Here is a 27055-nt window from a genome sequence, read left to right on the forward strand (position 1 = left end):
ACCAACCGAATGGAAGAAGGAACATCTTCCACCACGATATGGTGTTGACCCAGACAACAAATCCAGCCGTGCATTTCATTCCTTGGTAAATACTGTATTGAAGGAGGTCAGAAAAGATTTTGAAACTGTGGTAAGCCATTCCGTTATGCCTGCTTGACTTGTCCACCTATCTGACCAACCATCATAAGCTCCTTCAAAACATCTATCTTCCGGATCGAAAAACACCACGTGTCGATGCCCCGGTACCAATTCTGGACACTATAATTGTCAAAGTAAGTAACTTTTGATCGTGGCATGTGGTTACATGCTGAACCTGTGTATTCCCCGTATGCACAGCTGTACCAAAAGGAACACGGTGTCAGTGGGCAAGTTCTAGTCACCAAAGAGGTACTCGACCAGGTAGGCTACCTTCGATCATCACGATATGCATGGCTGGTCAGTTCACCATGTTGTTTATCTATGTGCAACTCATACCTTATAACTTACCCCTGTCTATGTCCGCCTATCAGAGGATGCAAGCAATCCACTGGGGGTTAAACCGTAATACAAAGAATTTTAAGTATGGCTCCCGATCGTTGTGGGATGTCATCGATGAACAATTGGAACACTTACGCACTAAATCCACACGATACCGTCACGCGTAAGTGATACTATCTCCTTGAAATACTACCACCTTCCAAATACTTACTGGGGGAATTTCACAGGTTTTTTACGTTATGTGACCAAAATGACATCAATCGAATCGATGGTACCAAGAATTTTGCCCAATTGAAGGAATCTACTGACTTCTCTATGCCAACTGAGACACAAATTCAAGAAGAAATCGAGTATTTGAATCAAACTTTTGGTACGGAACAGTCAGCAGACGAGGTGTTGCATGTACACGAAGTCTAGGTTTGATGCATGGTTCTATGACATACAGACTACTTCGGTCTATGTTTTCATTTCTTCTTTGATTTCTTATTTTAACTCTTATTTTAACTCTTCTTTGATCTCTCTTAACTCTTATTTTATCTCTTATTTTATCTCTTATCAATGGCTCATTTGTACATAAGTCTTTTCCCTCGTCTTTTTTTTTGTATATCATTGTCAACTCTTATTTTGATTTCTCATTAATCTCAATGTGGATTTTTATGTATTTGAGTCGACTCAATTATAGCAATTAACACGAAGTCATCTGCAATATTATATTCTGTTTGTGTTTCATTAAACAATTACAAAGTGACAAAATTTATTGAGTCAATAAATCGAGGCATTCATGTCCTTGCGACCAATGATGGTTGATGGCCTCAACCAGTTTCGAGCAAGTGACAACTGGTTGAATCACCAGTCTTGCAAAACACGGGTTACAACACCGTAAAACGGCCACGTGTGGCCAACGATGGTCACCACCAAAGAAAAACCTGGTCCTCAACCGTGACTCGACCCCGGCTGAGGACCCGTTAGAGGGGGTTCGTGGTGTATATTTCAAAGCAAATCTTTTTGTTTGATAAAAAGGTCAAAAGAAACCATAGTTGATACTTGTCATCGTGAGTTTAATTAATTCTAGATGATTTAAAAACTTGCTCGTTATCATGATGTGCTGATGAAACTGTATCTCAATTGGGAGCCGTCTGGAATCGTCTCTGGCTTCGTCTGGATTGTTTCTACGACGTTTTGGCAAGGTTTGATCAGACCTACTCGAAAATCGAGTATCTGTACAGCGCAATACAGGTTTGTGTTTCGGGTTTTGAGGTTTGTCTTCCACCCTCCTCTCTCGTCCATCGTAAGCATAAGGGCCCGTTCCGCTGGATTTCGAAAACTCTGTTTGGCCAAAAACCCCACCAAAGCCAAAAACTCTTTTTGACCAAGCAGAGTTTTTGTTTTTGGTCAAAAACTCCAGCGTTTGGAAACAATTTCTGATCAAATACAAAAACTCTGTTTGATCAAAAAATCATCGATTTTGAAAAACAGCCTTGAGGCTGTTTTTAAACCCAAAAACTCTTTTTGCCCCATCCCTCCATTGATCAACTCACCCCATCTCTCTCTCTCCCTATCTCATACCCTTTTATTTCCTTCACACCCTCACCTTTCCTCAGCTTCCTCTATATCATAGTCCTTTGATTTCCCTCTTCACACCTTCACCTTTCCTCAGCTTCCTCTATATCGTAGTTTCTTATTTACACATGATCGAGTCCTTTGATTTCCTTCTTCACACCTTCACCTTTCCTCAGCTTCCTCTATATCGTAGTCCTTTATATACACATGACCGAGTTCTTTCCTCAGCTTCCGTCCTTTATATACACCTGATCGAGTCCTTTCCTCAGCTTCCTCTATATCATAGTCCCTTATATACACATGATCGAGTCCTTTTTTATCAACTACTGTCATCGTCCACTAAAAGCTATTATTGCTGTAGCCGTCTTTCAATTTCTTCATTGTATCCTTGTTGTCTTTTCCATCCTCATCTTTTAAAAGCTATTGCTATAGCCATTATTCTATTTTTTCATCGTCTCAACTTCGCTATGGGTACCACTGACAAACCCAAACCCAAACCGCGACCCCAAGCTCCCAGAGCAGTTCGAGCTCTACAAGAAGCTCATTCACCAACCACTTTAGACTCAACTACTTTGAACCCATTGGCTACTCCAATGGCTACTCCAGTTGCTGCTTTGAACCTGCCAATTGCCAAGGAACCAAAAGACCCAAAGATCAAGGCCCAATGGGACGATGACGACAATGTGATCTTTGTCAAGGTCTTGACTGCTGAACATCAGCCTGCCAACGGACCAATTGGACCCCAAAACGCTACTATGGCGCATGGCTTCAAGACTGCCACATGGACTGCTGTAACTGAAAGACTTGCAGGAAGCAAAAACAAGATGATACCGAGTACTGATTTAGTCAATGTTAGTGGAGTCAAAACCGCGAAGGCTTGTAAGACTCACTGGTATGTTGTAATTACCTTTCTTTGACATCCTTTATTGTTTTGTTTTGTTTTGTTTTTATTGATGTTATCTTTCTTCTGCAGTTGTTGAAATTATATGCCGATTACAAACACCTCAATGGGCTGAGTGGTGCAGGGTGGAAGGATGGCTGCATTGATCTACCTGATGCAGTCTGGGCGCTGATTCTAGCCGATAAAGTAAGTCCATGTTCTTCTTTCGGATCCTTCAGTGCACTATTCAAATTTGTTTTTTACTGACTTCTTTGTCTCTTGAAGAAGAGTACCAAGGCCAAGGATTATGCCTGGTTGAAAGGTCAACCTTTTCCCCTCTTTGATGCAATCGGTACTCTAGTTGAAGGCCACAAGGCTACGGGCAAGTATGTCAAAGGTGCAATTGTCAATAACACCGAATCAGCTTCGACTTCAACCAGCCCCAAAGAATTGGAGCCTGAGCGAGGGGCGGAAAAATTGGTGCAGAAGTGGAAAGTGCGGAATAGTGCATACAGATTGTACAGAGAGCTCTTGAAGAGCACTGTCCAATTCGGGAAGGTGACTGCGCTCGATTTTGTTTGTTTCGTTTCATCCTCAGTACAAAGTAGAACAAACGATGGACAATGAAAATAAAAAAACCATGTTGCCTATACCACATGATTCAAAGACGTAGGGAACCAGACCATCTCAATTCTTGAGAAACCAATCAATGTTTTTAAAAGATCTCATCTCCATTCTTGATGCGTATGACAACAACATCATGTCAACACTCACTGTGCAAGACTTTGTTAAGTTCTTATGTGTCGCCGCCGACGTGGTCGTGCGGTGTGAGAAGTCTCTTGAGATCACTACAAACCGAAGGCCTATACAATACCTCGCGGCGAGTCTTCCCTTGTCCATCCATAACCGTTTGGAGGTCTTATGGGAGGCTTCTTTCTGCATATTGAAAGAGTGTTTCATCAATGCACAATACCATGTCAAATCTCATGGTATAATGCCTGAACTCAATGATGGTCGGCTACCCATCTGCATAGTGGAACAATCGCTATACCCCCCTTTTGAACACTGCCCAAAGTGCTCAAGGACGCGACCTATGCGAGCAAAGTCATTGTTCGGATACCTATACGACGTTGATGGATGCCATACAATTGAACACTTTTACCTCTACTGTCAACATAAGCGCACCATCATCAATATGCGGAGAAGAGGACTGACAGACAGATGACAGATGTTTAATATACTTGATCCTCTGCCAGCTTGCCGGACCAGTTATCACGTCAGCTATTCAATTTACAACGAAGAACGGATGTTCTATACAACATCTGAATGCAGGAACCCCGAAGTCTTCCAAGTTCATACGCATTACTTCATGACTCACCGCTTGGCACATCATTTCAAGATGAGCCAAATGCTACAACGGTAAGATTATTTTGTGTCTAAGCTCAAAAACACTTGATTCTCATTTTGGTTTTATTTTTTTAGGTGTTCAGTGTTCAGCATTGTCAATTTGTACAACTCAACCTTCATGGGGTCCCACGCCCCTCCGTTGTTCACTTCCCAGCAGGCCTTCTTTCCTCGATTGTCTGCCGAAGTTTGCAAAGACGGAATGGGCATTGATACGTTGCTTTTCAATTACTCTTCAAGGAGTAAAGTGCTCGTGGTCCCAGATTCCGGACTAGACCGTGTCCGTGACAACGAAGCGAAGAAAGAATGTACCTCCTGGATAGCCGCGGAAGGGACTGCCCACAAGAATCATGCTTGCAGTCTTTGTATGTGTATCACATACAACGAAGAGGACAACAAGCACTCAGGTATGGTACAATGATCAGTCACTGCTCTAAACAAGAAGCTGATTCATATGATTTTATTTCGCGAGTTCAGTTGTTCGTGCTGTTGTGACCAATGGTTTGACCATCAGCCACTGGAGATGCAGTGCTTCTGCATCTCAGCTGGAAATGTTGGCCAAAGATTTTGGCCACCCAGCACCAGATGGCCCTTGTCGAAGGACTTTAGATACTGTTCGAAATTGCTACTGTAGTTTTCATGAACCGCTTCTTGAAGGTTTTTGCCAGGCTCAGCCTTGCACCCAACCGGCGCTTGCAAATAAGAGGACCTGTGGCCTTCAATCTCACCAAGAGGCTGCCAAAACATTTTCCACTCGAGTTAATTCAAACTTCCAGCTTCACTCTATGTTAAATCGACCAGGTTCAAACCTAAACTTGGATCCCTCTGTCCATCTAGAAGACAAGTCCAGTGAAATTCCAGATTTGGCATCATTGCAGCAAGCCGATGAATCAGACCGAGTTGAAGAAAGCCAAAGATCCGGCAAAGAGGGCAGTACCAAAAAGCAACCCTTTCAAGAGCACGAACTCACAACGATCAACTTGTGGTGGCTCCTTGTGGTGTCATACTTGCCCGCCAAACAATGTTCAATTCTGAGTCACCAAGTGCCGTTAAAGTAGAGATCTTTTGCTTCAATTCAACTTCAAATCATAGTAATTCACTGATAAACATCTCATTCTCAGCTTTTCCTTCTAGATACCTTCCCAACCCGCATGTCTGAAGTCATTTTATACGATAATGCGTGCAAGTTATTAGCACATATATACAAGTCAGCTGCTGAAGAGCGTGATCAATTCACCAAAAGCATCGTGGCTGTTGATGCATTCCATTTCAAATCTCACAAAGAAAATGACTGCTTTTGTAGGCAGTGGACCGATCCCAATCTGTGTCCTCAGTTGAAAAAGGACGGTTCTTGGATATTCAACTCATCAGCAGCTGAAATTGCTAATATATGGTACGGAGGTTTTGCCTCCATCTGTCAAAACATGACCGCGGTTGAATTCAACTTCTTCCTGGATGAAATGGTTCGGCTTCATAACATCTGGATATGTGAAAATTTATCGAAAAGGAAAAACATAGTACATATTGGTACTATCACTTTTTGATAACGTGAAAGTTATAATGGCGGTTCATATGTTTTACTTTAATGTCAAAAACTTCAACTTGGTTGTTTATTTACATATTCAATCTCTTTCGATAACAATCTCTTTCAATAACGATCTCTTTCAATAATGATCTCTTTTGTTATCGATCTCTTACGTTATTGATGTCTTTTGATAATTTGATCATCTGATGTTTCATTATTCATTTCAATAAATAGCATTTGGGTCTCTTGATGTGTTATCATCAAAGTCTCGTATAATAACCAATGTCAGCTTTCATTTGCAAGTTTGTTCACATTTCTTGATCAATAGTTGTTCGATTTTTGAACCTCAAGTTAACACATACATGTAACCAGTGGGACAGTAATTACAAAGATTGATGATCGATAGCGTAATCAAATGAAAGAAAAGTGAAATCATGAAGGACACAATTCAATTGTTCACAATCTGTACATCAGAGCGCGTGTTGTCCACAACTTCCACCTTTCTTCTTTTCAATTCCTGCTGTTGAACATGTTCACGATCTTGTTTTTGCTTTGGTTGAACTGTTTGATCATTTTGCTTGGTCTTTGTTGCCAACCACTCTTGCTGATACTTCTTCTGAGCTGCGATGAGGGTAAGGGAAGGGTTCTCGCGAGTGTCAAGGTCCAACTTCTTGACTCCCACCAGGTTAATCCAATTCTTGACTCGATACACCGTGGTATGACCGTAATCATACATATCTCCAAAGAACTCGACCCAGGCAACTCGTGGACTACCTTCACTGTCATATGATAGATGCCATCTTAGGGTTTGGCGGAGCAATACCCTAGAATCGGGCCAAGTACTCTTGGCCCTTTGATTCTACATTTGAATGACAGATGTGATAAGCAAATATTTCACAATCGACAAGGTAAAGACACATTACACATACCTTGACATGCAAATCCGAGGATCCTATGCATTCGATATCGGAGATCTCGGAGTCTTTGGACTGGTTCGTGCTTTTTTGTGAGTATATCGTTCAAGATGAAGGGAGGGGCAAACTATCTGGGGTGGCTGGTTCCATAGACGTCTCCACATCTAGTTGAATATGATGACGGACTGCTGGTGCTGGTGCTGGTGCTCGTGCTGGTACTGGTACTGGTACTGGTGACTTCAAACTTGAACTGGCGATTTTTGGCGGGTTTGGTGAGTTTGTGATGATGCACCGAGACGGTGTGGTAAGTGGCTCATAGGGTCCCTCGGTGGTCATCTTTATGATTGCTTTGGAAAGGCCCACGCAATTGCTATCAGATATTGATTCCAGTCGGACCAGTATTTTGCGCGGGATTGGAGGATACTTTGAAGTGCATGTAGGGGCTAGGGAAACCTAGGATTGGGAAGTCTGATGAATTAGTTTTGTTCATCACGATGATCAGAATGAATGTGTTCAAAGTAAGAAGCACATACCCATTGGAATTGTTCCATGTTCCACACCTCGATCTCCGACTCCCAGTCCTCTGTGTTGCTCGTCACTTTCCTACATTTATCAAGAATGATTTGAAACTCTTGGAGTGAAAAAAGGGGCCAATTGGGTGCTTCTGCATTGATAAGCGTGCTAGAGCCAGGCTGTAAGTGGGACAAACCATCTATGAATCAGTACGAGTGAGTTCATATTGAGTAACCATCTAATCTCACCTTAGTCCAAAGCTCAATCCAAATTGTGCGTGCTGCCTCTCTTTTTGCAGCATCCCGACTCTTTGCTACAAGATCAACTGCCTTAAGATTTTCATGGTATTCGGATAGCTGTGATGGTGTTAGGGTGGAGGTCACTGCCCGATTGGCTTGGGCGGACTGGATTTGCCTCGATTTTGGTTGCTGTGACCCGCTTGGTCCGGCTAGGGATGGGGAGGAATGTTGAGTCAAAACCGTCGGTTGAGATAGGGGTTGAGAGGAACCTTGATTGTAAACATTCAAATGAAATGGTACAAAGTTGTTGATCGCAGGGCTTGACCGATGTTGATCTCCAGAAGACAAAGCCGTGTAAAAGTGGGCCTTGAAGTTGCATGTCAAACCATGCACTCGTTGGACCATCTGGCAGCACTTCATCCAGAGGTGATTCAGTCAGACTCATCTTCATTTGTTTAATTGAGACAAAAGAGATAAAAAAGGCCTTACCAAAAGACACAACCGGAGGCTACACTTCATGTTTGACTTGTTGGATGACTGATGCGTGGCCCCAGTTCTCCCTAAATACCCTGGGCACAGTTGACTCGTAGTTTTTTTCTTCAAGTGATCGGGTTCATCGTTGCTGACATTAAGTAGCCCTGAGAGGCTTCCAGGAGCTGGAGGTGGTTGAGCTCCCGCGTTGATAGCTCGAATTTCATTGATTAAGTGTTTGATTTTGAGAGTTCAAACATATCCTTTTCCGTGGGCGTGGTGAGAGTCGGGTTGATAACACTAGAGGTAAGAAGCTTTAGCCATAGAACAAACAACACTACAAAAAAAGAAAGATATAGATATTGGAACGTACCTTTCAGTTGATATTTGCTGGGTTTGGGAAGCGAGGCGGGCAGTATTGTAGCTGACTAGTCGACGTGAGCGGGCATTCTGGACAGGTCAGTCCAGTGAGCTGGCCAGCGACGGGTGATGGAAGGGGATGGACGATTCGACAATGTCAATTCGTGATGTACAATTTGTGTGGAGTTGATATATGGATCTGGCCAGACATGTCGAGAACTTGCCAGTGAGGGAGATCAAGACGATGAGAGACCAGCCGGATAGCGAGTTCTTGTTTTTTTGAGAAGCTTCATCTTGATTTTTTTGCTGGATGAGACTGTGATTGGGTGAATCCGCATTGGTAATAGCTTCAAATACCATTCTGCTTTTGGATTCTGAGACGAATGTGCTGACTAGAGGATAGACTGTACGTACCCTGTACTCACCCTGTTTTTTTTGCCGTTTCCACTCCTTCCGCACTTTCCGCCTTGCTTCGCCCAGGCTCTGATGCTCTCACCAGCCCAATCATGAACAAAACCAGGATGCCTTCACCTTTTATTGGCCAAGCTGAAGGACCTCTTACTGGCCAAGTCAATGAGCCTTTTGATTGCGGCTTCTCTTCTTCACCACCTGGATTCCACGCGGCTGCCAAATCACTTGCTTCTGACAATTCCGACCTACCTAAGGATGACAAGGCCAAAGATGACTTGAGTTCAGAAGGCGAAGGTCCAGCAGCAAAGCGACATCACCAGTCTAAGGTTGCTCTGAAAGCACGTGCTCCAACCAAATTGAAGAAACAATCCGATATTGAGATCATTGATGGCATCTCGGACAACATGAAGGTGTTTGGTTCAAACATTCAGTCTTCTATAGCATCGACTTCAGCTTCTATTGACACTGCAGCCCATTCGATTCAAATGGAGAAGCCTTCCACTCATGGACAAGCTGTTTCCCTCATCTATAAATCCACTCTCGAACGCACACAACGCTACACTGATTTAGACTTGTTTGCTGAAAAGCCTGTGATGGCCAAAACTTACGTCAATACACCAATACATCCTCAGCAAATAAAGTAAGTAGTTTCTTTATTAGTTTCTTGATTATTGTCATCACCTACTGATTTTGTTCTCTGTCATTTATACCAAGATCAACTTCAAATTATTATCGAGTTCATCCTGTATCCATACACACTGATACATCTTTAGTATTGACTTCATCAAATAAATGTTTTAAGACCTTTAAATAAAAATGTTGTGGTTGTCTGATTTAAATAAAAATTTATTAAACCTTTAAATAAAAATATAGTAGCTGAGTGATCTTAAATAAAAATTCATTAAACCTTTAAATAAAATATATTGTCAACTACATTTGTATATAAACATGCTGATACAAGTGTGTAGTGGCTGTGACTGTTGGTTTTTTAGTGATTGCAATGTCAACCTATATATGTGTTATCAAAAGACTCATGATATGAACTGATCATGAATTGAGAGGACCTTTCATTAAACAAACAAAAACAAAAGGTTTGACTAATAAATGTAAAATAAAAATACTTCTAAGGGAGACTTGTAGTACATGTGAGATAAGAATGCTTTTGAGACTTGTGATAAATGATACATGTATCAATTAAAAATGCTTCGATTGAGAGTTGTAAAATAAAAATTGAAATAGCTACATATATGATTTAAACACCAGGATACATGGGAGGTAGTCTGTGTTGTTGTTTAGTTCGATGTACCTTCTTTCTTCTTTCAGTCTCTACTAAGTAATCCCTCCACATATCTTCTGCAATTTGATCTCTGAGGTTTTTAGCATAGCTATTACCTTCAGCAGTACTACCAAATTCTTGAAGATAACCAGATTGTTCTTGAGTAGGCGCTTCTGCAGTTTCTTGAGGGTTGGGAATGAATCCTTCTCTGAATTGAGGGAATTCTTCAGCTGAACCTTTTGGATCTTTAACACGAATGAAGTTGTGAATGAAGCACATAACAGTAACCATTGAAATTTGAATCTCGATGGTGTATTCACACCCGTGAGCCATGATCTTAAAGCGCTTCTTGCAAACTCCAAAGATACGCTCAATAACGTTACATGCACTAGCTGTTGAAGATTGAAGAGTTCTTCTTTATTCAACGGTCTAATATGGAAGGATAAGAGTGGTGAGAAGAAGAAAGACAGAGAAAAGTATGAAAATGATGGAAGAAAAAGAAATCTCACTTGGCACCTTTCTTTTCCCACTCTTGTGAATGATAACGAACTTTTCGAAAAGGAACAATACAATCTTCAGTGAGAGAAAAGCCAGCATCACCGAGATAATATTTTCCAGCGGGGATAGTAAGATCACGACTTTGAGCCAAAGTCCAAAGAGCCCTGTCAGCCATACTTCCTTCAGCTCCGACCAATAAATAAATAAACTCCATGTTGAAATTACAGGCAGCAAGGACATTCTGAGATGTGTAGCCTTTACGATTAGAGAAAGGAATGAATTCGGAAGCTGGCGGAGTGACCGGAATGTGTGTACCGTCAATTGCACCAATGCAGTCTTTGAAATAAGGGTATCCGCAAGAGGAGTGTTGGCATTGGGAAGAGGAATATATTTGCTGAGTAAATCTCCGTCATTGGAAATTCCTTTAATAAGGTGATTGATTGTCCTAGCCAAAAGAGATAGTGATGAGAAAATTTGAAAAGAAGCAAAAAAAAGCAAAAAATGAAAGATAGATGAATTACTTAGAAATAGTCTCAGCCAATCTTTGAAAACAATTTTGAAGTTTACGATTAGAAAGGCCGGTGATGACAGTATAGAGAAGGATAGCCAACTTCTCAGTTCCGGTGATCCAACAGGAGTCATATAAAATTCCGGATTCTTCAAGTACAGAATGTAATACAAAAAAAACATGTTTACGCATGCCGAGATTCTCGTAGAAAACTGAGTTATTTTGACTAGCTATGAGCTCATCAATCCAAGCCTGACCGCTGAGGATGGACGTAAGACACGGAGTTTTGGTGAGATGAGACAGGATTTGAGCTGCACATGCCTGTACACCAGTGCTGAAGTAACAAAAAATTTGGAATTGTTGCTGTTGAACAGCAAGGAGATGTTTAAGAAATTGCAGTTTGAGCAACTTTTGATTTTTGGCGCGCTTTACAGGTGTGAGAGAATAAATTGAAGCACGAGGACGACACTCCATGATGTTTTGAATGATGTGATGTGAAATGTCACAATGATACAAAAGACTGATGAATTTGGTCTTTGATGACCGTGATGGATGGATGGATGGATGGATGGGAAAACAAAAACAAAAACGGACTGATTGATTTTCAAGTTTCAATTGGTCAAGTTTTGATTGAAAAACACTTTCATTTCATTGTTACCAAACAGTCAACGTTGATCAAATGGTCAACAACGATCTTTTTGATCTTTTGTTGACCTTATTGGTCAACTGCTTGGTAACCAAAAAAGCCAAAAAAAACGAAAATCTCTATCTGCCCCTTGAAACAGGGGCAGATTGAAATTTTGTTTTTGTGTAACAAATTGTTCTGAATCCAGCCAAACGGGCCCTAAGATTGTTTGTTTTTTGCTGTTTTTGCGGCACCCCAAAATAAAGACCCTCTGTTTGTGTTTGGCAGTTTTTTACTACCACTAGATGATCCTCCATTTAAAAGACACACCTAAGCCTCCATGTATCAAGATCAATATCAATAGATATACGGGAGTCAAACAGATGGACAAAGAGCTACGGGAGGAATGTAATCAAAACCGATCTATCAAATCTTGAAAGAAAAGAAGAGAGCATTGGAGCCTCCCCGAGGCAAGGCGGAAAGTGCGGAAAATACAGGCCAAACGTACAGGGTAGGGTAAGGGTAGTGAGTGAGAACATTGGTTTCAGCATCCCAAAGCGGAAAGGCCACATCTCAAAGGAGAAAGGCAGAACACGCATTCACCAGCAAAAAAACTCAAGCTGAGCAACTTATCAAAAAAACAACAATCTTTCACCACCACTTACCAGCTTTTGATCATATCGACGCTTATTGGCCATAGCCAACTTTTTTCGATTACAATGTCTGGACAGATTCATATCTTGACTGCAGCCAAATCTTACATCACAGATTGACATCGTCACTATTAGGATGGGTAGCCGACCATTATCAAGTTTGGTCATTATACCATGTCATTTGACGGTGTTGGGCATTGATGTAACAATCCTTCAAGATGTTGAAAGAGGCATCCCACAACATCTCCCAATAGTGATGGATGGAGGGCGGAAGACTCGCAGCGAGGTATCATATGGGCATTCTGAGCGTAGTGAGCTGAAGAGATTGTTCAGAGCGCACAACCACGTTGGCGGCAACACATAAGAACTTGACAAAGTCTTGCACAGTGATTGTCAACATGATGTTGGCATCAAGGGCATCAAGAATTGATATGAGGTCGGTCAAAAGCATTGATAGGTAGGAAGATGAGGTCTTTTGAAAAAAATGAAAGGCTTTGTTTCTCTTAGTTCCCTAACCCTTTACCACATTTACGCAACACTCTTTTATCATGCTTTTTACTCAACATCATTTGTAACGAGTATTTCACCCGGTCCCAATGTTCTTTGTAAGTATGGTGAAATGTGTTCAAAGGAAGCCCACTGCCCAATTCGGACAGTGCTCTTTTGAGAGCTGATTGTACAGTTCCGTATTTTTTCTGCACTTTCCGCCTCCACACGGAATTTTTCCGTGCTTTGCGCAGGCTCCAATCCTTTGGAAAAGAAGGATAAGTGAAGACCAACTTGACAAAAGAACAAGATGATTTTGCTTGGTAAGAAAATCCACAGCTATCAAAGATTGAGAAAAAAAAGAATGCTGAAAAACCTTACAACTACTCAATTGAGACTCCAAAAACTTGTAAACCCCCAAAATGATTGTGAAAAGTAGAGAGAGTACATGGTTCTGAAGGCTCAACATTGAACAAGATCACAATATGAAAGATTGAAACGCAGAAGGTTTGCTGTAAACTGAATTGACAAAAAACATTGTAGAACAATTGTTATCAAATGAAGGTTATCTTTGAGTCTGAAGTCAAGTAAGATTGCTTTCAGCTGGATTGTTGCGACCACCTTGCTACAAAGCCATGCAGAATCGTTCAAGTTAATTGAGGAGCTATTTGTAACAGTGAAAGCAAGATACAATGAGTATGTCTTTGTAAAAAAACCTCAGCTTTTCCCAAAAAAATGAACCTACACCTCAAAAGGATTAATGATGCAGTGTACAAGTTACTCCCTTTCCACAGAGGTTCTTCAATCTTTTATAGGGGTCTGGAGCATCTCCTCCGGGGCTGCTTGAGCAGCGGCCAAAGAGATGGCAAACATAAAGCACTGCAAACATCATTCAACTTCCCCAAGTGGGCAGGAAAAAATGATTGGGAGTATGACTTGTCATAAAATGATCTATAACTTCTCACCAGAGCCATAACACCCACACTACATATGTGTAGTAGGCTCAGTGAATAGGTGGTTATCCTGATACAGTTCTGCTCAGTTATCTGCGCATGAGGATAATTTATTCATATGTAATACATGCTGTAACTTTTTTCAGATTGACAAAAGCATTCAAAAGATTGACTACATACACTGACTCAACATTTTGGTGTAATCTCATTAAGTCAACTGCATGTAACACCCTTTCTGTTACTAAGAAATAGCTTCAATAATATTGCCTGAGCAGCTACAGAATTATATGTAGTGAATTTTTGGGGCACTTTTTTCAGAGTCAAAAAAAGTTACATGTGGTATAACATGTGATTCATTTATTCTGATGGGTAAAAAACTGAGCAGAACTGTATGTACATGATAGACAACTATTTACTTAGCTTGCGGCACATATGTAGTGTGGGTGTTATGGCTCAGGTGTGCAGTATTGGATCCTTTTATGACAAACTGTACTATTAATCATTTTCCTCTTTCAACTTGGGGAGTTGAATAATGTTTGCAGTGAAGATGATAGTAAGGTGCATCGTAGGTTGAGCTAAAAAGGATGTTAGATTGGGGGACAAAGATAAAGGAGGATATTGATATCAGAGATGAAGTTGAAGGAGAAGGTGATTTGCAGATTGATGGAATAATTTCAGAGCTACAACATAAGCTGTAAAATAATTCACCAAAGGACCAAGAGTAAATTGATTGTGTGGGGACACGTGAGAGCTGTCAAGACGTGATGGAATGCTGTGGAAAAGGTGTGCAAAGGAGTCAAAAGCGTGGCAAAATGACATTTAGAATACCTTGTTGCAATGAATTTGCTTGAGTTTTAGATACAGTTGACTCTGAGATAACCCATACCCTTTTATGGAACCCAAAAAGTATGGGTTATCTTAGAGTATGGGCTATCAGGATCCTCTGCAATAACCCATATATTAGTGGTTATGGTTTATTGCAGAGATTTTTTTGCGGAAGGCAAGAGAGTATGTGATTTCATTGCATATGTTTCAAGAAGAGCAAGCAAGGAAAGACAATAGGTTGGGCTGGACTAGCGTTTTGGAACAAGCTGCACTGAATGTACGCAGAGCTTGCCGAAGAGCCCTCCCACAAGATTTTGCTTCCTCAGAATCTTTGTGTCTGAGGTAATTTGTCATTACATTGGCTGACTTAAGGAAGTCAGAGTATGCTGGGCAAGGAGGTACCTTGATCTCAGCGTGTTCTGGAGCAGATAGAGGTGTGATGTTGTTGCATTGTCTAATTGCTTCAAAGATTTCCTCCGGACTCCAGGTCTCAAGGCCACTCGTGTGCTCATAGGTAAGATTTAGGAGTTCCGTAATGGGCATCATATTTTTTATGAACAATTCAATGAAATGAGTTCTTGAATATCCTGCTCAAGATCTTGCTGAGCAGATGGATTGAGACTCTATGGTGCAATATTTGATTTTTTTTGTGGAAAACTATGGGTTTTTGGCTTTGATTTTCAAAAAAAAGCTATGGGTTATGGGGTATGATACAGTTATGGGTTTTTGGTCTGTTTTCCACGCCCATAAAAAAAATTATATGGAGGCCAAAAACTATGGGTTAGGGTAGAGTGTGGCGTATTGGGGATATGGGTTATTTCAGAGTCAACTGTACACATGTTTGTGGTTTGTTGACGTCCTTCAAAGACTTGTGTTTACAAATATTTCAGTCAAACATGTAGGTGAAAGACTGGTATTTGGAATTCTTCAGAGCTAGAGGATTTTTCTGGGAATCTTAAAACAAATTTGATGAAAAGCCTCTTGCAAATCAAAGTCCCTGAATCAGTCGAAATCCGGTACTGATAGTCATTACTTCTCTGAATGGTATCCTTGAACAACTCTGGACTGCTCTCCAGATGACCAAGAAGAAACACCACTGCCACATTTTCTTCATAAAGTAGACAGTTAGGACGCGGTGAGATCTCTGCATGGCTTCGGAGTATTTTAGCCAGAGACAGAGCTGGTCTTACATCGGCATCATCGGCACTTACAATCAAATCATGAGAGGAAAAGAGTCAACAGGATCAGATTCAAACTCACTCTGGTCTGCTGACAAATTTCCTGGAGTCAAGTTGGAGATCTTTCTGCTGGCCGGCAAAGTCGAGCTGTTCTCACGGCTCAGGAGTCAGGGCTCGGGTGTTCACTGGGTGGTTGTCCAGCTGCATGGGCCCGGAAAAGGACTCGGGTCGGGTCAGTCGTCATGACTTTCTTGAATTTTCTTCTGATCTGTTTCCATAAGCGCATACATTCAACTATTGAACTTTCAAAGGATTATGCCATCTACTTTACCTTCTCACCTTGGTCTCATCATCCTACGAGCAATTTACTTCCTCGGTTGTCGTCGCTATGTACATCGCTCTCTTCTATCTGACTTGCGGCAAGTCATACGGGATGACTCTCTTGAACTCACTGATCCCATCGAATCAAACTCAGAATCCGATGAAGAGTCCATGACTGTCGGTCTTACCAATTGGTTCAACAAGTCTAGCTCATCTTCTGCCAAACCTGACTCGCTCCCGATCAGGACTCCTAAACGATCTTCAACTGCTTCGAAATCCGCACCTTCCATCCCAGCTGGGTTTACGACCTTTTTATTCTGCTGGTCGTTCTGCGAAGGAAGCCTCCTATTCAGCATCGTCATCCTTGGTTCATGGCTGGATACCACGTTCGTTTAGAAATCTTTATCGATTATAACCTCGAGCCAATGAGAACTCTTTCGGCTTATCACTCATGATTCGCCCTTCCTTCCCTGCAGAGCTCGCAATCTGAATTGGAACCTTTCCCTTGGAATATTGATTGCGTCGGTCGTCTACGTATTTCCATTGGCCGAATGCCTATTGTTTGCAAACTCAGTGCTGAGCCGCAAAGGTGAGGGCAGATACCACCTACGTCAACTTGAACCCGAACCATAGCCAGATACTGACTTGTAACTTAACTTGACTAGCCGCCGATCGGCCCAGACTGCTCTCCCCTCGCACCGTTGGTTTAACTCTGCTTCCTTTTTTAGGATATCTTTTTCTTTATTATCGGGTTGGTCAAACCATTCAAGGTCTTCTTGGAGTTGAAACTGGAAGCCATTCTTTCGGTGTGTATTATATCCATGCTAATTTAGACTGCATTGGCAACTCGAAATATAATTGAATCCTTTTCTTTTCCTCTTTAGGATTTTTGAACACAACACTGGCTCGAATATGCGTACCTGGTGTCTTTTTGATTGCGTCTCTATCTGGTGGTGCAGCCGTGAATACCGCCTGGGAAACTTGGGAATGGCGTCGGCGAGACAAGGAGTGAGGATATTTGCCCCATGTGCTATGTAATAACTTCTTGACGCCTTTCTTTCTCTTCGTGATTATCAGACCACCTATCACTGACCAGCATATAGCCTCGGCTGAGCAAGCCCTTCAACGCACTCGAACGGATCTCCAAGCTCGACGAGCGGCCGCCTCTCAGTCAGCTGAAGGCCCATCCTCAAGCGGCATTATGAGTTTATTAACTGGTACCCGTGCGTAAATCTGCCGATCACCTTCAATTTGTGTTATACATCGTTGATGTCTTCGGCAAATGCCACTTGGGGTACTCTCTTTATCAGGAACCAGCCAGTTACAGCTAGAGTTATCGGGAGTGGAAGCTCTGGAGCGACAAATGACCGCTGATCTGAACTCGATGAAGCAACGCAAGGCTTATGCTGAATATTCACGTACACTCCCAGGTATCCTGCTCAATTGTGCTAACTGGAGTCTCTCGGTCTATTGTATATACCGATTATTCATGGCGAGTTCTATCAGGCAAAATCTCAACATGCCCTCCTTTCATGCGCTGATTGTGTGTCTCAAATATATCACAGGCATGTGTCAACTTGATTTTCGGATACGTGCGACCGGCTGGGACGGGAAACACTGGTAACGCACGAAGCCCGACAACCGACGTGGTCACTTATCTTCTTGCCCGAGTCCTTGGAACATTCCAGATTGAACTTGATATTAGTACTCTCAGCCGCCTTGTTGGACTGGTTTTGATTGGTTCGATCATCGTCGTGAACTTGCGTGCATCGCTAGTCTGGGTTCATCGGGCCTTCTCTCGCTTAGGCTCTGGTGGCCTCATCAGCACACCGTTCATGCTGCTTATCCTCGGACAATTGATGGTAAGGTGGCATAACTTGAAAATTTCAGCACAAATGACATGACAAACAACTGATTGGACTTTTTCTTTGCGTCTTAGGCCATGTATCTCTTAACTTGTCTCATATCTTTACCGTCGGCGAGCTCGAGTACACGCCCGGATGATCTACTATCTACTTTGCCGTCCTTCCACCTCTTTAGTAGACTTTTTGATATTGTGTTCCTTGTGACTGGAATTCTTACTGGTCTGATTCGATGGCTTGCTAAACAAATTCTTCAAACTGAAGATCAGGAGACAATGGCACTCAACCGGATCATAGTTTAGATCTTTTGAATCAGTACAGAGCAGTCGAGCAGAGAGTGGGTTGTAAGAACATTTGTCATTTTTGTTTCACATACCAGTGTGGCAAGAAAGAGGAGCAAGCACAAGCTTAAACCCCCACTCCTTGCCAGTAACACTATCGTTGTTTTTTTGGTTGGCTTTTTGATCAGTTGAACCTGTGTGACTTGAATGGACACTTCATAATTTGATTTCTATTCTCATTTTGTATTTACATTTTCTTGTCTTGTGATTGGGCTTGCTTGGTAGAAGATTATGTAGATTAAAAGTTTATTATATTTGGTCCTGACAGTTTGGTGAGTAAGAAGAAAATGCATTGCCTTTGGAATTCATCATTCAATTCTTTGTTGCACTTTGATTTTGAGCTGATGATCAAGTAAAATATTGGATCAATCCAATTTGTTTGATTGTAGTCAGCCTGATCAATGTGGAACCAGACACAAGGAGAACCCCAGCCCTGCCATGGACCTTCAGCTTTGCCAGTCATGGTTTAACACTTCACAGGATCCACTGATTCTAAATGGTCAAACTTCAATGGTGAGGTGGCTTGGAATCACAGCTGAATTCACAAAACACATGCTTCTCAAAACCAATCCTGAAAACTACATCAAACAAACTGAGGAATTTCTGAAATGTCCATGGAATTCTATGAAACAGATGATCAACAAGTACATTGGGTATCTCTCCAAGGTGAAGAGCTTTCACATTAGTAGGAAATCAGCCCACAACATTACTACCAACACTCACAAAATGTACTTCCAGTAAGAGCACCACATCTTCAAACATTTATGTCACAACCTATTAAAAAGTGGGGCTAAGTGGATTGACTACAACACTGACCTTGCTTGACATGCCAATCCCAATCCTCTCAAACCCCCACCCTCTGTCATTTCCATTTAGTCAACCATACCATCTCTAACTGGCATTGATGATTCTGACATTGAGGTGATCTCTGCTGATTGTGATGATCACCCTATGGGCAAAGAATTAGCCAAATGGGCAAAGCAAGTGGATTCCATCCTGTCTAGAGGGCAGAGAGTACAATTACAGTGGCTAGCAGCTCAATTGTGTTGGATTCTTGAATTCAAGCCTCAGAAGTCAACTTCCTTACTGATGATGCTGTCCTCAGAAGTGCTATCAGCACACTTCAGGGTAAAATCAAATTCTTATATCAGTTGAAGCAGGCAGAAATTGTCAAGAAGCATATGGCCATATGAAAGTCCTAAGTGTAGAGTAATTTCGTCCATTGTTGTGATCTTGGTGTCTTATTTATTTGTGTATAGTCCCTTGATCCTACTTGAGTATGATTTTTTGGTATCTTTTGCTATGATCTTTTCTCCTTTTTTTGTATAGTCCTTTGCTCCTATTTGCATACAATTTGGTCACATATTTTTCTACGATATTTTGGTGTATACAGCTACCATGAGTTTTTTGTCTGGCTTGATGTTGTGAATGTCTGTATTTAGCACCACAAAATGTCTATTTCTATCTATAATATTTTATAAACTTTTCATGTGAATGATGAGTACAAAGTTTTAGATTTTATAAATTATCCTGGACACAACTGAGATACTATAGTATCTATCTGAGCCACAAAACAATTCAGATAATCCAAGAGGAAATACTTTAAAACAAGCACTTACTTGACAAAAGCAAAACAAAATTGTCTGAGAAACAAAAAGATAATATAAAACTATCCTACCATAACACTATCTGAGCCACAATCAACGCAGTTACCATTCTCAAACTTCAGCTGCTCAAAATAAGCTACAGAGATGTTCAATGAGGTCTTTTTGAAGTTGGAAATGTATGTTGATATCTTCCCCTTGGCATTCAATTTCAAGAAATTGCTGGTATGGTACCATGTCATTGCCTGAATGTAGCACCTCTGCAACCCCCGACCCCAGCGCAGTGCAGCGCACTTTTGGTGCAATTTGCGCTGTGACGGAAGTAGGCTCAGTGAGCACTGCGCAGCGCTGGGGAACCCGCGCAGTGATGAAAAATCGCTGATACCCATGCGCTGTGAAAGGCGCAGTGAGGTACAGCGCAGTGACATAAACTGCGGGCCAAAAAAACAAAAATCGTATTTAAAAAAAGAAAAATTGTAATTGAAAACAATTGTAAATAACAAGCCAGCGCCCATCAAAACAATTATAAAGGAATTATAAAGAAAAAGAGAGTAATGAATGTAAAGAAAATATAGAGAAAGGGAGGGAAAAACCATTGAAGCTATTGAAAGGAAATCACAGTGAAACTAAACATTTGCCGCTCTTTTCTTCTTCTTCATCAATCCCGCCACCAGCTGTTCCACAGCTTGCACTGCCTTACCTAGGTCTCCTTCCGGGACAAACTTTTGCTTAAGCCATTGGCATATACCAACGGCACGTTCAATTGATCTAGATGTTAAGAGTCCGTTCGGTTGCCTCCGACCTCGCAGGTTGACCCAGCCAAAATCTCAAGCGTACGCTTCGAGGCAGTTTGAAGTGTACGCTTGAAATTCTGCTGTTCGGTACAGAAGCCGCGGTCGACCTTTGAGGCGTCCACCTCGAGGTCGGCCAGCCAAATTTGTCGACCTGCCAGGTTTGACGTTTTGGTCGAATCTTGCAGGTTGACCTGGCTAGTGCCATAGACCTGAAACCAGGAGCGCGACATCAGATTTTGCAAAGGGAGAAAACCCATAAGTTGCGAGGTCAACTACACTTCAAGTCGAGTGTACCGAACGCACCAAACCCTGGTACACGCTTCGTGGCAGACATGGTCTACCTGCGGATCCGCAGGTAGACGCCTCGCAAGTCTACGCCTGCGAGGTCGAAGGCAGCCGAACGGACTCTAAGCCGCCTCGTCTATTTGCACACACAATGGCCGCAGTTGAAAAGGTCCTTTCGACTGCGCTAGATGACCCCACGCAAGCTAGGAAATCACGAGCCAGCTTCGCGATTTTTGGAAATCGTTTTTGATTGAGCTACATATGACATAATCAAGTCAGTCAAGTCCTCAACACAAGAACACAAGATATAAAAAATTCTATAACATACGCGCCACCAATCTAATATGTCGGTTCCTCGCTCACACGGATGCATGCCCGAAAAGTACTGGTCCAGTTCTTTGTCGCTGGTCAGAGTTTTTCCAGAGGCACTGAACACATTTGTCTCGTCCAGAGGGTCGATGATTTCGTTTGCTTCAGAATTTTCATGAGAAGTTGACTTCGATGTGGGATCTGTTTCCTCATATTTGGCAAAGTGTTCGCGAAATAAGCCTTCAGCACGCACCACGTACTCGGGATACTTTGTCTTGAACTGCTCGAGTCGAAGCCTTGGATTCAAGATAGTGGCCATAACGATTGGGTCACAATGTAGTGATTCAGTTTGATACTCTCGGAGCTGCGTGATCATTGCAGTGATCATGTTCTTTAGACCGTCATAAGGGGTTCTAGCTTTAGTATCAGCCAGCATCGATATTAACCCAGAGTATTGAAACAGCACAGAGGCTCCAGTGGGCCCGTCGCCTTCCATAATTTTGGTCGATCGAAGAAAGTACTACAAATGTTGTGTAAGTTAGATGGTGCGATTGATTGTGGAATACAAACAAAAAGTCTTACCATCAATACATCATTCAAAGCCTCAATGGCTTTCCATTCGTCCGGAGCAATCGTAATTCCTTCATAAAAACCTTCTTGGTCTTCGCTGATCATGTAGTTGATAACCTGTACAACACAATGTAAGTACATCAAATTCAAACCTTTCATGTTTGACAAAAACTTACTGATTTGGCTTTACACAAACGTGACTGGGCATCCAACCATATGTTCCACCTTTGACCGTGGGCAGCAATCAGCCCTGCACCCGCATAACCCAGCTGACTCGCAGACGCCTTGAAATGATTAAGCCTTGGCGCGCTCGATGTAATGAGTTTGTTGATTCGTCGTACCTTGGAACATTTCAAGTAATCAGTAAGTTTCACGCTCCATATTAGTTAGACAAGTTCATGAACACTTTACCTTGGTCACCGCTCGGGGTAATAGAGAAGCGTCTGGCTTTTGAACCTTGTAGTCAGGCGCTTGTTCTTCATCTTCGGAGTCATCACTTGCCTCAACATCCTGACCGGCTTCCTGCTCGATGTCTTCACTTTCGCTGTTTAACTCGTCATGGTCAACATCATCAACCACAGAACCGTCTGTCAATATAATTTTCGGTGGAGGCAGATGATCATCGGGTAGGAGGAGGCGTAGTCGTTTTCCAGTTGGTATGGTGGGTTTGACTCAACCATGATCGCCTAGACCAATCACCTCGAGACCAGCCTTGACTGTCAACGCGAGTTTGTGACAGTAGCTGTCAGCCCTGAGTACATATACATGTACCCAAAACTAACCTGTAACAGTAAAAAACATATGTATAAGATTAACTACATGTTACATACTGAGCATAGACTGTATGTAACATGTAATACAATGTATCAAAACCTTTATTACATATACATGAACCTGTAAAACAACATGTAATATGTAACAAAACACCATTTACACCTCATAACTCAGTGTCAAGAGTTAAATGCTTATATTACATACCACACACAAGAAGTATATGTAATTAAGCATTACTAGTAACAATCATGACTACATGTCAATAACTAACCCTGAACCAATGTAGTGATAATAACAAATGTCACTACAGTTAGGTTTGGAGAGGAGAGTATATAAACCCCTCCTCTCTCAGCCTTCAGAGAAAACCCCAAGCAATTATTACCGACTACTTTTAAAGAACAATTAAAGTTCACTGAAGTAAAATATCAAGAGTCTTATACAAATAAGACTAGTGATAAGCTTCATCAACTTTAATCAGATTCCTGATTAAAAGTAGGTAATACAATTCTCCATTTCCCTCTGGATCCTCTACTTCCCCTAAGTAGAAACCCAATCAAGGCTAGTGACCTCCAACAACTCCAGGCTAGTGACCTTAGGAAGAACTACAGGCTGGTGACCTTAAGAATAACCCCAAGTTGGTGACTTTAAGAACAACCAGATTGGTGAACTAACTCACTCTTTGATCTGTTACTATAAAGATTAAAGGAAGGTCCAGGATCCAACCTTCATATATTATAATAAACATCATATTATAATTACTGAATCTCCTTTTTAGGAGTCAATTAACTGAAGTCTGTCTGGATTGGTCCAAACAGACTGTCAGTTCCTTTTCTTTTCTTTAAATTTCCTTCTTTACTTCAATTTGTAACTACTACATATTTGAAATAAAGAAGTTAAATTTAATAAATCTACCATTCTACCCTTTAGTGAGCATTGAGTACTCCTACAAAGAGCACCCAACCCTCACATTTGGGGGCCTCATCGTGTTAAAACCCAACTCAAACCTCAACTATTTACCAAAGTGTGAGATTTCATACCTCTAGACAGAAGTTTAAGAACCATCATAATTAAAACCAAAGTGTGATTTGCCACAAATCACCCTACTCAACTCATAAAAATCACCCTGATACAAATTATCAAATACTACATAACAAAAAGACACAATCCTCAATAAGTTGAGCATTAATCATTGAACACTCTACTCAATCTAAAACAACACCATCTCACTTGAGACTTCAAAATTCAATCATTTTTTTAGGAGAACTTTAACATTTGATATTTGTATCACACTTCAAAGATTTAATTTTGTTGTATTGGATATCTTTTGGGAAATACGCTGAAATAACTATTACGAGTAAATTGTAAAAGACATAGAAGAACCCAAAAGTAAAACTACAGAACCGACGAATTGGGTACCGTAGTTACATATACATACAACAAAAGAGTGAGATACCCCAACGAAATACTATATACAAGTAAATCGAACAAAGGAATCAACTCATACGAAGACGAAGAGACTGAAAGGAACAAATCCTTTGTTTCACGATATCCCATTGGACGAACCGAAAACAATTGGATTCAAAGGAAGAAAACGAAAGGATCTCAACTCAAAATCAAGAATTCGAATTCATTGTTCCGATCGGGAAAGCCACACCAAATAAGATCGAGAATATAAGTGAGCACTTACAGTCATTGACATCAGCCACAATTCCTTATTACCTTTCTTGTTTGTGCTTACACGATACCTCATCCTTACTATTATCATTTTTTTTTATTATCATTTCTGTCTCAGCCCTTAGAAGATTCTATCAGTACAGCGATAATCAGTAACCGGCTCTCTAATATTGAATTGGAGGAATCGTTCTACTCCAACTTACCGCCGCGAAAAGAACAATTCGAAATCATTTTACTACGCAACCACATCGGCAAACAAGATCAGCAGAGTAGAAGAGTAAGTGATTAAGAACAACTAATAAATCTCTAATAAGAAAAGAATAACGCACAAGACTGACATCATACGTACAGTGCTTTTGATACGATCCCACATCGGCACTTATTCCGATCCGCGAAATACCTGGTATAAGAAGATCCACCCTTTTGATAGCGATCAATCCTTAGACAAGATTTTTCAAATCCAAGAACCTTGTTATCATCACTTAAACCAATCATTCAAACTCCGAAACCTTTTTCAAACTATCAAACTAGTAGTTTATATTAAAAGTAAACAAACAAAATCCTAATCTTATTCCAGATACCTCTATCCCCTAAAACATTTACCATTTCGAGAAGAACTAACAATTTTTTTTCTCTCCTCTCGTTTGGTTTAAATTTTTTTCTTCTCTCTCCCACCTCATACAATTTTCTTTCTTTCTTCAAAATCCTTTTCTCTCCATCGTATTACAAATTGACGTGGATAGTGTCTTTCCCGCATATCTTCAACTCTTTAGACCTCGCTAACCACGGCACACCAAACGAGCAATCAGGCCGTCAATCTGTAGGTGCAGACCGTACTCATCGCTCCACACCAGCAATCGACGGTTCTGTCCTTGACTTTGAGGACGCGTACGGTAACGTCACGCAGGAACCAATAGAGATCGAATCCACTGTAGCGACTCCGATCCCACAAGATCCTTTAGCCAACATAGACATTGACTCACCTGGCTCAGACATAACCGCAAGGGACCAGTCGCGAGCTCAAGGACCCCCTCCCGAAGCTTTAACAGCTCAGTACCATAGTAACTATATCTCTCTGAATATTTTTCTTTATTTTTTTTAGTTCAATTCCTTTTACATAAGTGAAAGAAATATTGATTTGATAATTTATATTCTATCCTAATAGATCAAGATCCGAACCTCGGTCCAAATCAAGGACAACAACAACACCAAGTACCGGGACCTCAAGTCAATCGTAAGTACAGGATACTTGGTTATTTCAACATCTATACAATAAAAAAACTAATTAATTTTTTTTTATATATTATATCTCTTTCACTACAACTATGTCTACCAGAGAATCGCAACCACCAAGCCGAACTAGCTCAATCGGCACAAGAGGCTCAGCAAAATCGCGAAGGTCAGCCGAACCAAGAACAAGGAGCACGAGAGGGACACCAGTGGGGGAGTTATTCCCACCACTACCCAGCTCAGGTAAGCCAGACTTAAGCTTGGTTGATAATTTAGAAAAAACTAACATGTTGACTTTAGACTCAACAACAACAGGCGGGGTATCACTACCAACCGCACTATCCTCCGAATCTAGCGGCCCCGGTAGCTCAGTACCCACCAGCACCATCCCCAGCCTACAACCCCCAACCTCAATACCCTCCTCACCCTTCCCCGGTGTATCGACCCCAACAACCGGCTCAAGGTTCGAGCAACCAACCCATGCCACCGCCTCCTCCTCCGCAACCGTCGTACCAGCAGACCCGCGAAGCCGAGGAAGCCCGACTCCGTCAGGCGATTATCGGTCTCAAGCAGAACCTGGACGAAGCTCGCGTTGCGAACAACAACGCGAACTTTCGACGAATCCTCGGTATGGCCAAGGAAGCCCACAAGGAACTCGAGGAGTTCCTTGGGGGCCGTCGTCATTGAACCAAGGTAGAGCAAGTAGCGAACTACAACCCCTACCATCTGAATCCACAAACGATGGAACCGTTCAAGAATCCACGAGCAGCCGGTCCATCCAGCCAACGCCGCAAGAGGGCTCGCGACGACGAGATCAATGCCTTAGCGGAGAACGCATCCAACTTACTGGACATGATTTTAGTAGTGAAACGGATGAAACAAGACGATTCCGACCCAGACCCGAAGGGAAAAGGGAAGGAGAGGGAGCGAGATCAGTAAGTATCTTGCCTCCTCCCAGTTCTGCTTTTCACCATCATCCATAAGTATTGTATACTGATACTCCTTTTACTGGCCCTCCTTTAGAGAGTGATTCCTCCAATTTACTATCTCCTTCAGTAGAATCTGTAAAGATGGAAGAAGTCGAGATAGGACAGGTAAACTATCAAGGGCTGTTCAACCAGCCGCATTCAGTTTCCAAATTTGATTCTAAAGTTTCCTCTTCATCAGTTTCTGTCTCAACTTCTCACTTAGACCTAGATGATCTTATTCGACGAAAAAGTTATGCAATTTATGAGAAAGTTGAAAATTTAAATCCAACCCTGAGTCTACTAAAACATCAAAGTGAGACAAGTGAGCAAGTGAGAGTGAAAGAATTCCAATTGACCTGCCAATTACAGAAATCATCCTATGATGATATTATGATTAAGTTTAAAGATTTGAGTGAGCAAGTAGCAGAAGTAAAAAAACTTTTTAGTGAGCTTGATATCAACAGATATCATAAAGAAGTACAAGATGAATTAGCAAACAAATTTTCAGAATTAAAAACACACCTTGTTGAAGTTAGAAACCAGATAAGTTCATATCAAACTGAAGAG

General features: G+C 41.6%; 3 protein-coding genes across 3 annotated transcripts; 2 read left to right on the forward strand and 1 right to left on the reverse strand.

Annotated features, from left to right (window-relative positions):
* Positions 1 to 4223: 4223 nt before the first annotated feature.
* On the forward strand, positions 4224 to 5174 carry MELLADRAFT_95777 (uncharacterized protein; the record flags this gene model as incomplete). The annotated part of the gene is made up of 4 exons (XM_007407012.1): positions 4224 to 4336; positions 4400 to 4728; positions 4799 to 5122; positions 5167 to 5174. The coding sequence occupies 4 exons, from the start codon at positions 4224 to 4226 to the stop codon at positions 5172 to 5174; spliced, it is 774 nt and encodes a 257-aa protein (XP_007407074.1).
* Positions 5175 to 6294: 1120 nt separating this feature from the next.
* On the reverse strand, positions 6295 to 8554 carry MELLADRAFT_95778 (uncharacterized protein; the record flags this gene model as incomplete). Its single annotated transcript, XM_007407322.1, has 8 exons — positions 6295 to 6705; positions 6776 to 6828; positions 6889 to 7213; positions 7294 to 7452; positions 7522 to 7926; positions 8002 to 8198; positions 8357 to 8373; positions 8517 to 8554. The coding sequence occupies 8 exons, from the start codon at positions 8552 to 8554 to the stop codon at positions 6295 to 6297; spliced, it is 1605 nt and encodes a 534-aa protein (XP_007407384.1).
* A 7172-nt stretch (positions 8555 to 15726) lies between these two features.
* Positions 15727 to 18241, forward strand: MELLADRAFT_95779 (uncharacterized protein; the record flags this gene model as incomplete). The annotated part of the gene is made up of 9 exons (XM_007407013.1): positions 15727 to 15995; positions 16038 to 16463; positions 16554 to 16666; positions 16743 to 16883; positions 16962 to 17085; positions 17155 to 17300; positions 17388 to 17620; positions 17766 to 17939; positions 18017 to 18241. The coding sequence occupies 9 exons, from the start codon at positions 15727 to 15729 to the stop codon at positions 18239 to 18241; spliced, it is 1851 nt and encodes a 616-aa protein (XP_007407075.1).
* Between the last annotated feature and the right edge of the window lie 8814 nt (positions 18242 to 27055).

Source organism: Melampsora larici-populina, assembly GCF_000204055.1.
Source record: "Melampsora larici-populina 98AG31 unplaced genomic scaffold MELLAscaffold_8, whole genome shotgun sequence".
Classification (NCBI taxonomy): Eukaryota; Fungi; Basidiomycota; class Pucciniomycetes; order Pucciniales; family Melampsoraceae; genus Melampsora; species Melampsora laricis-populina.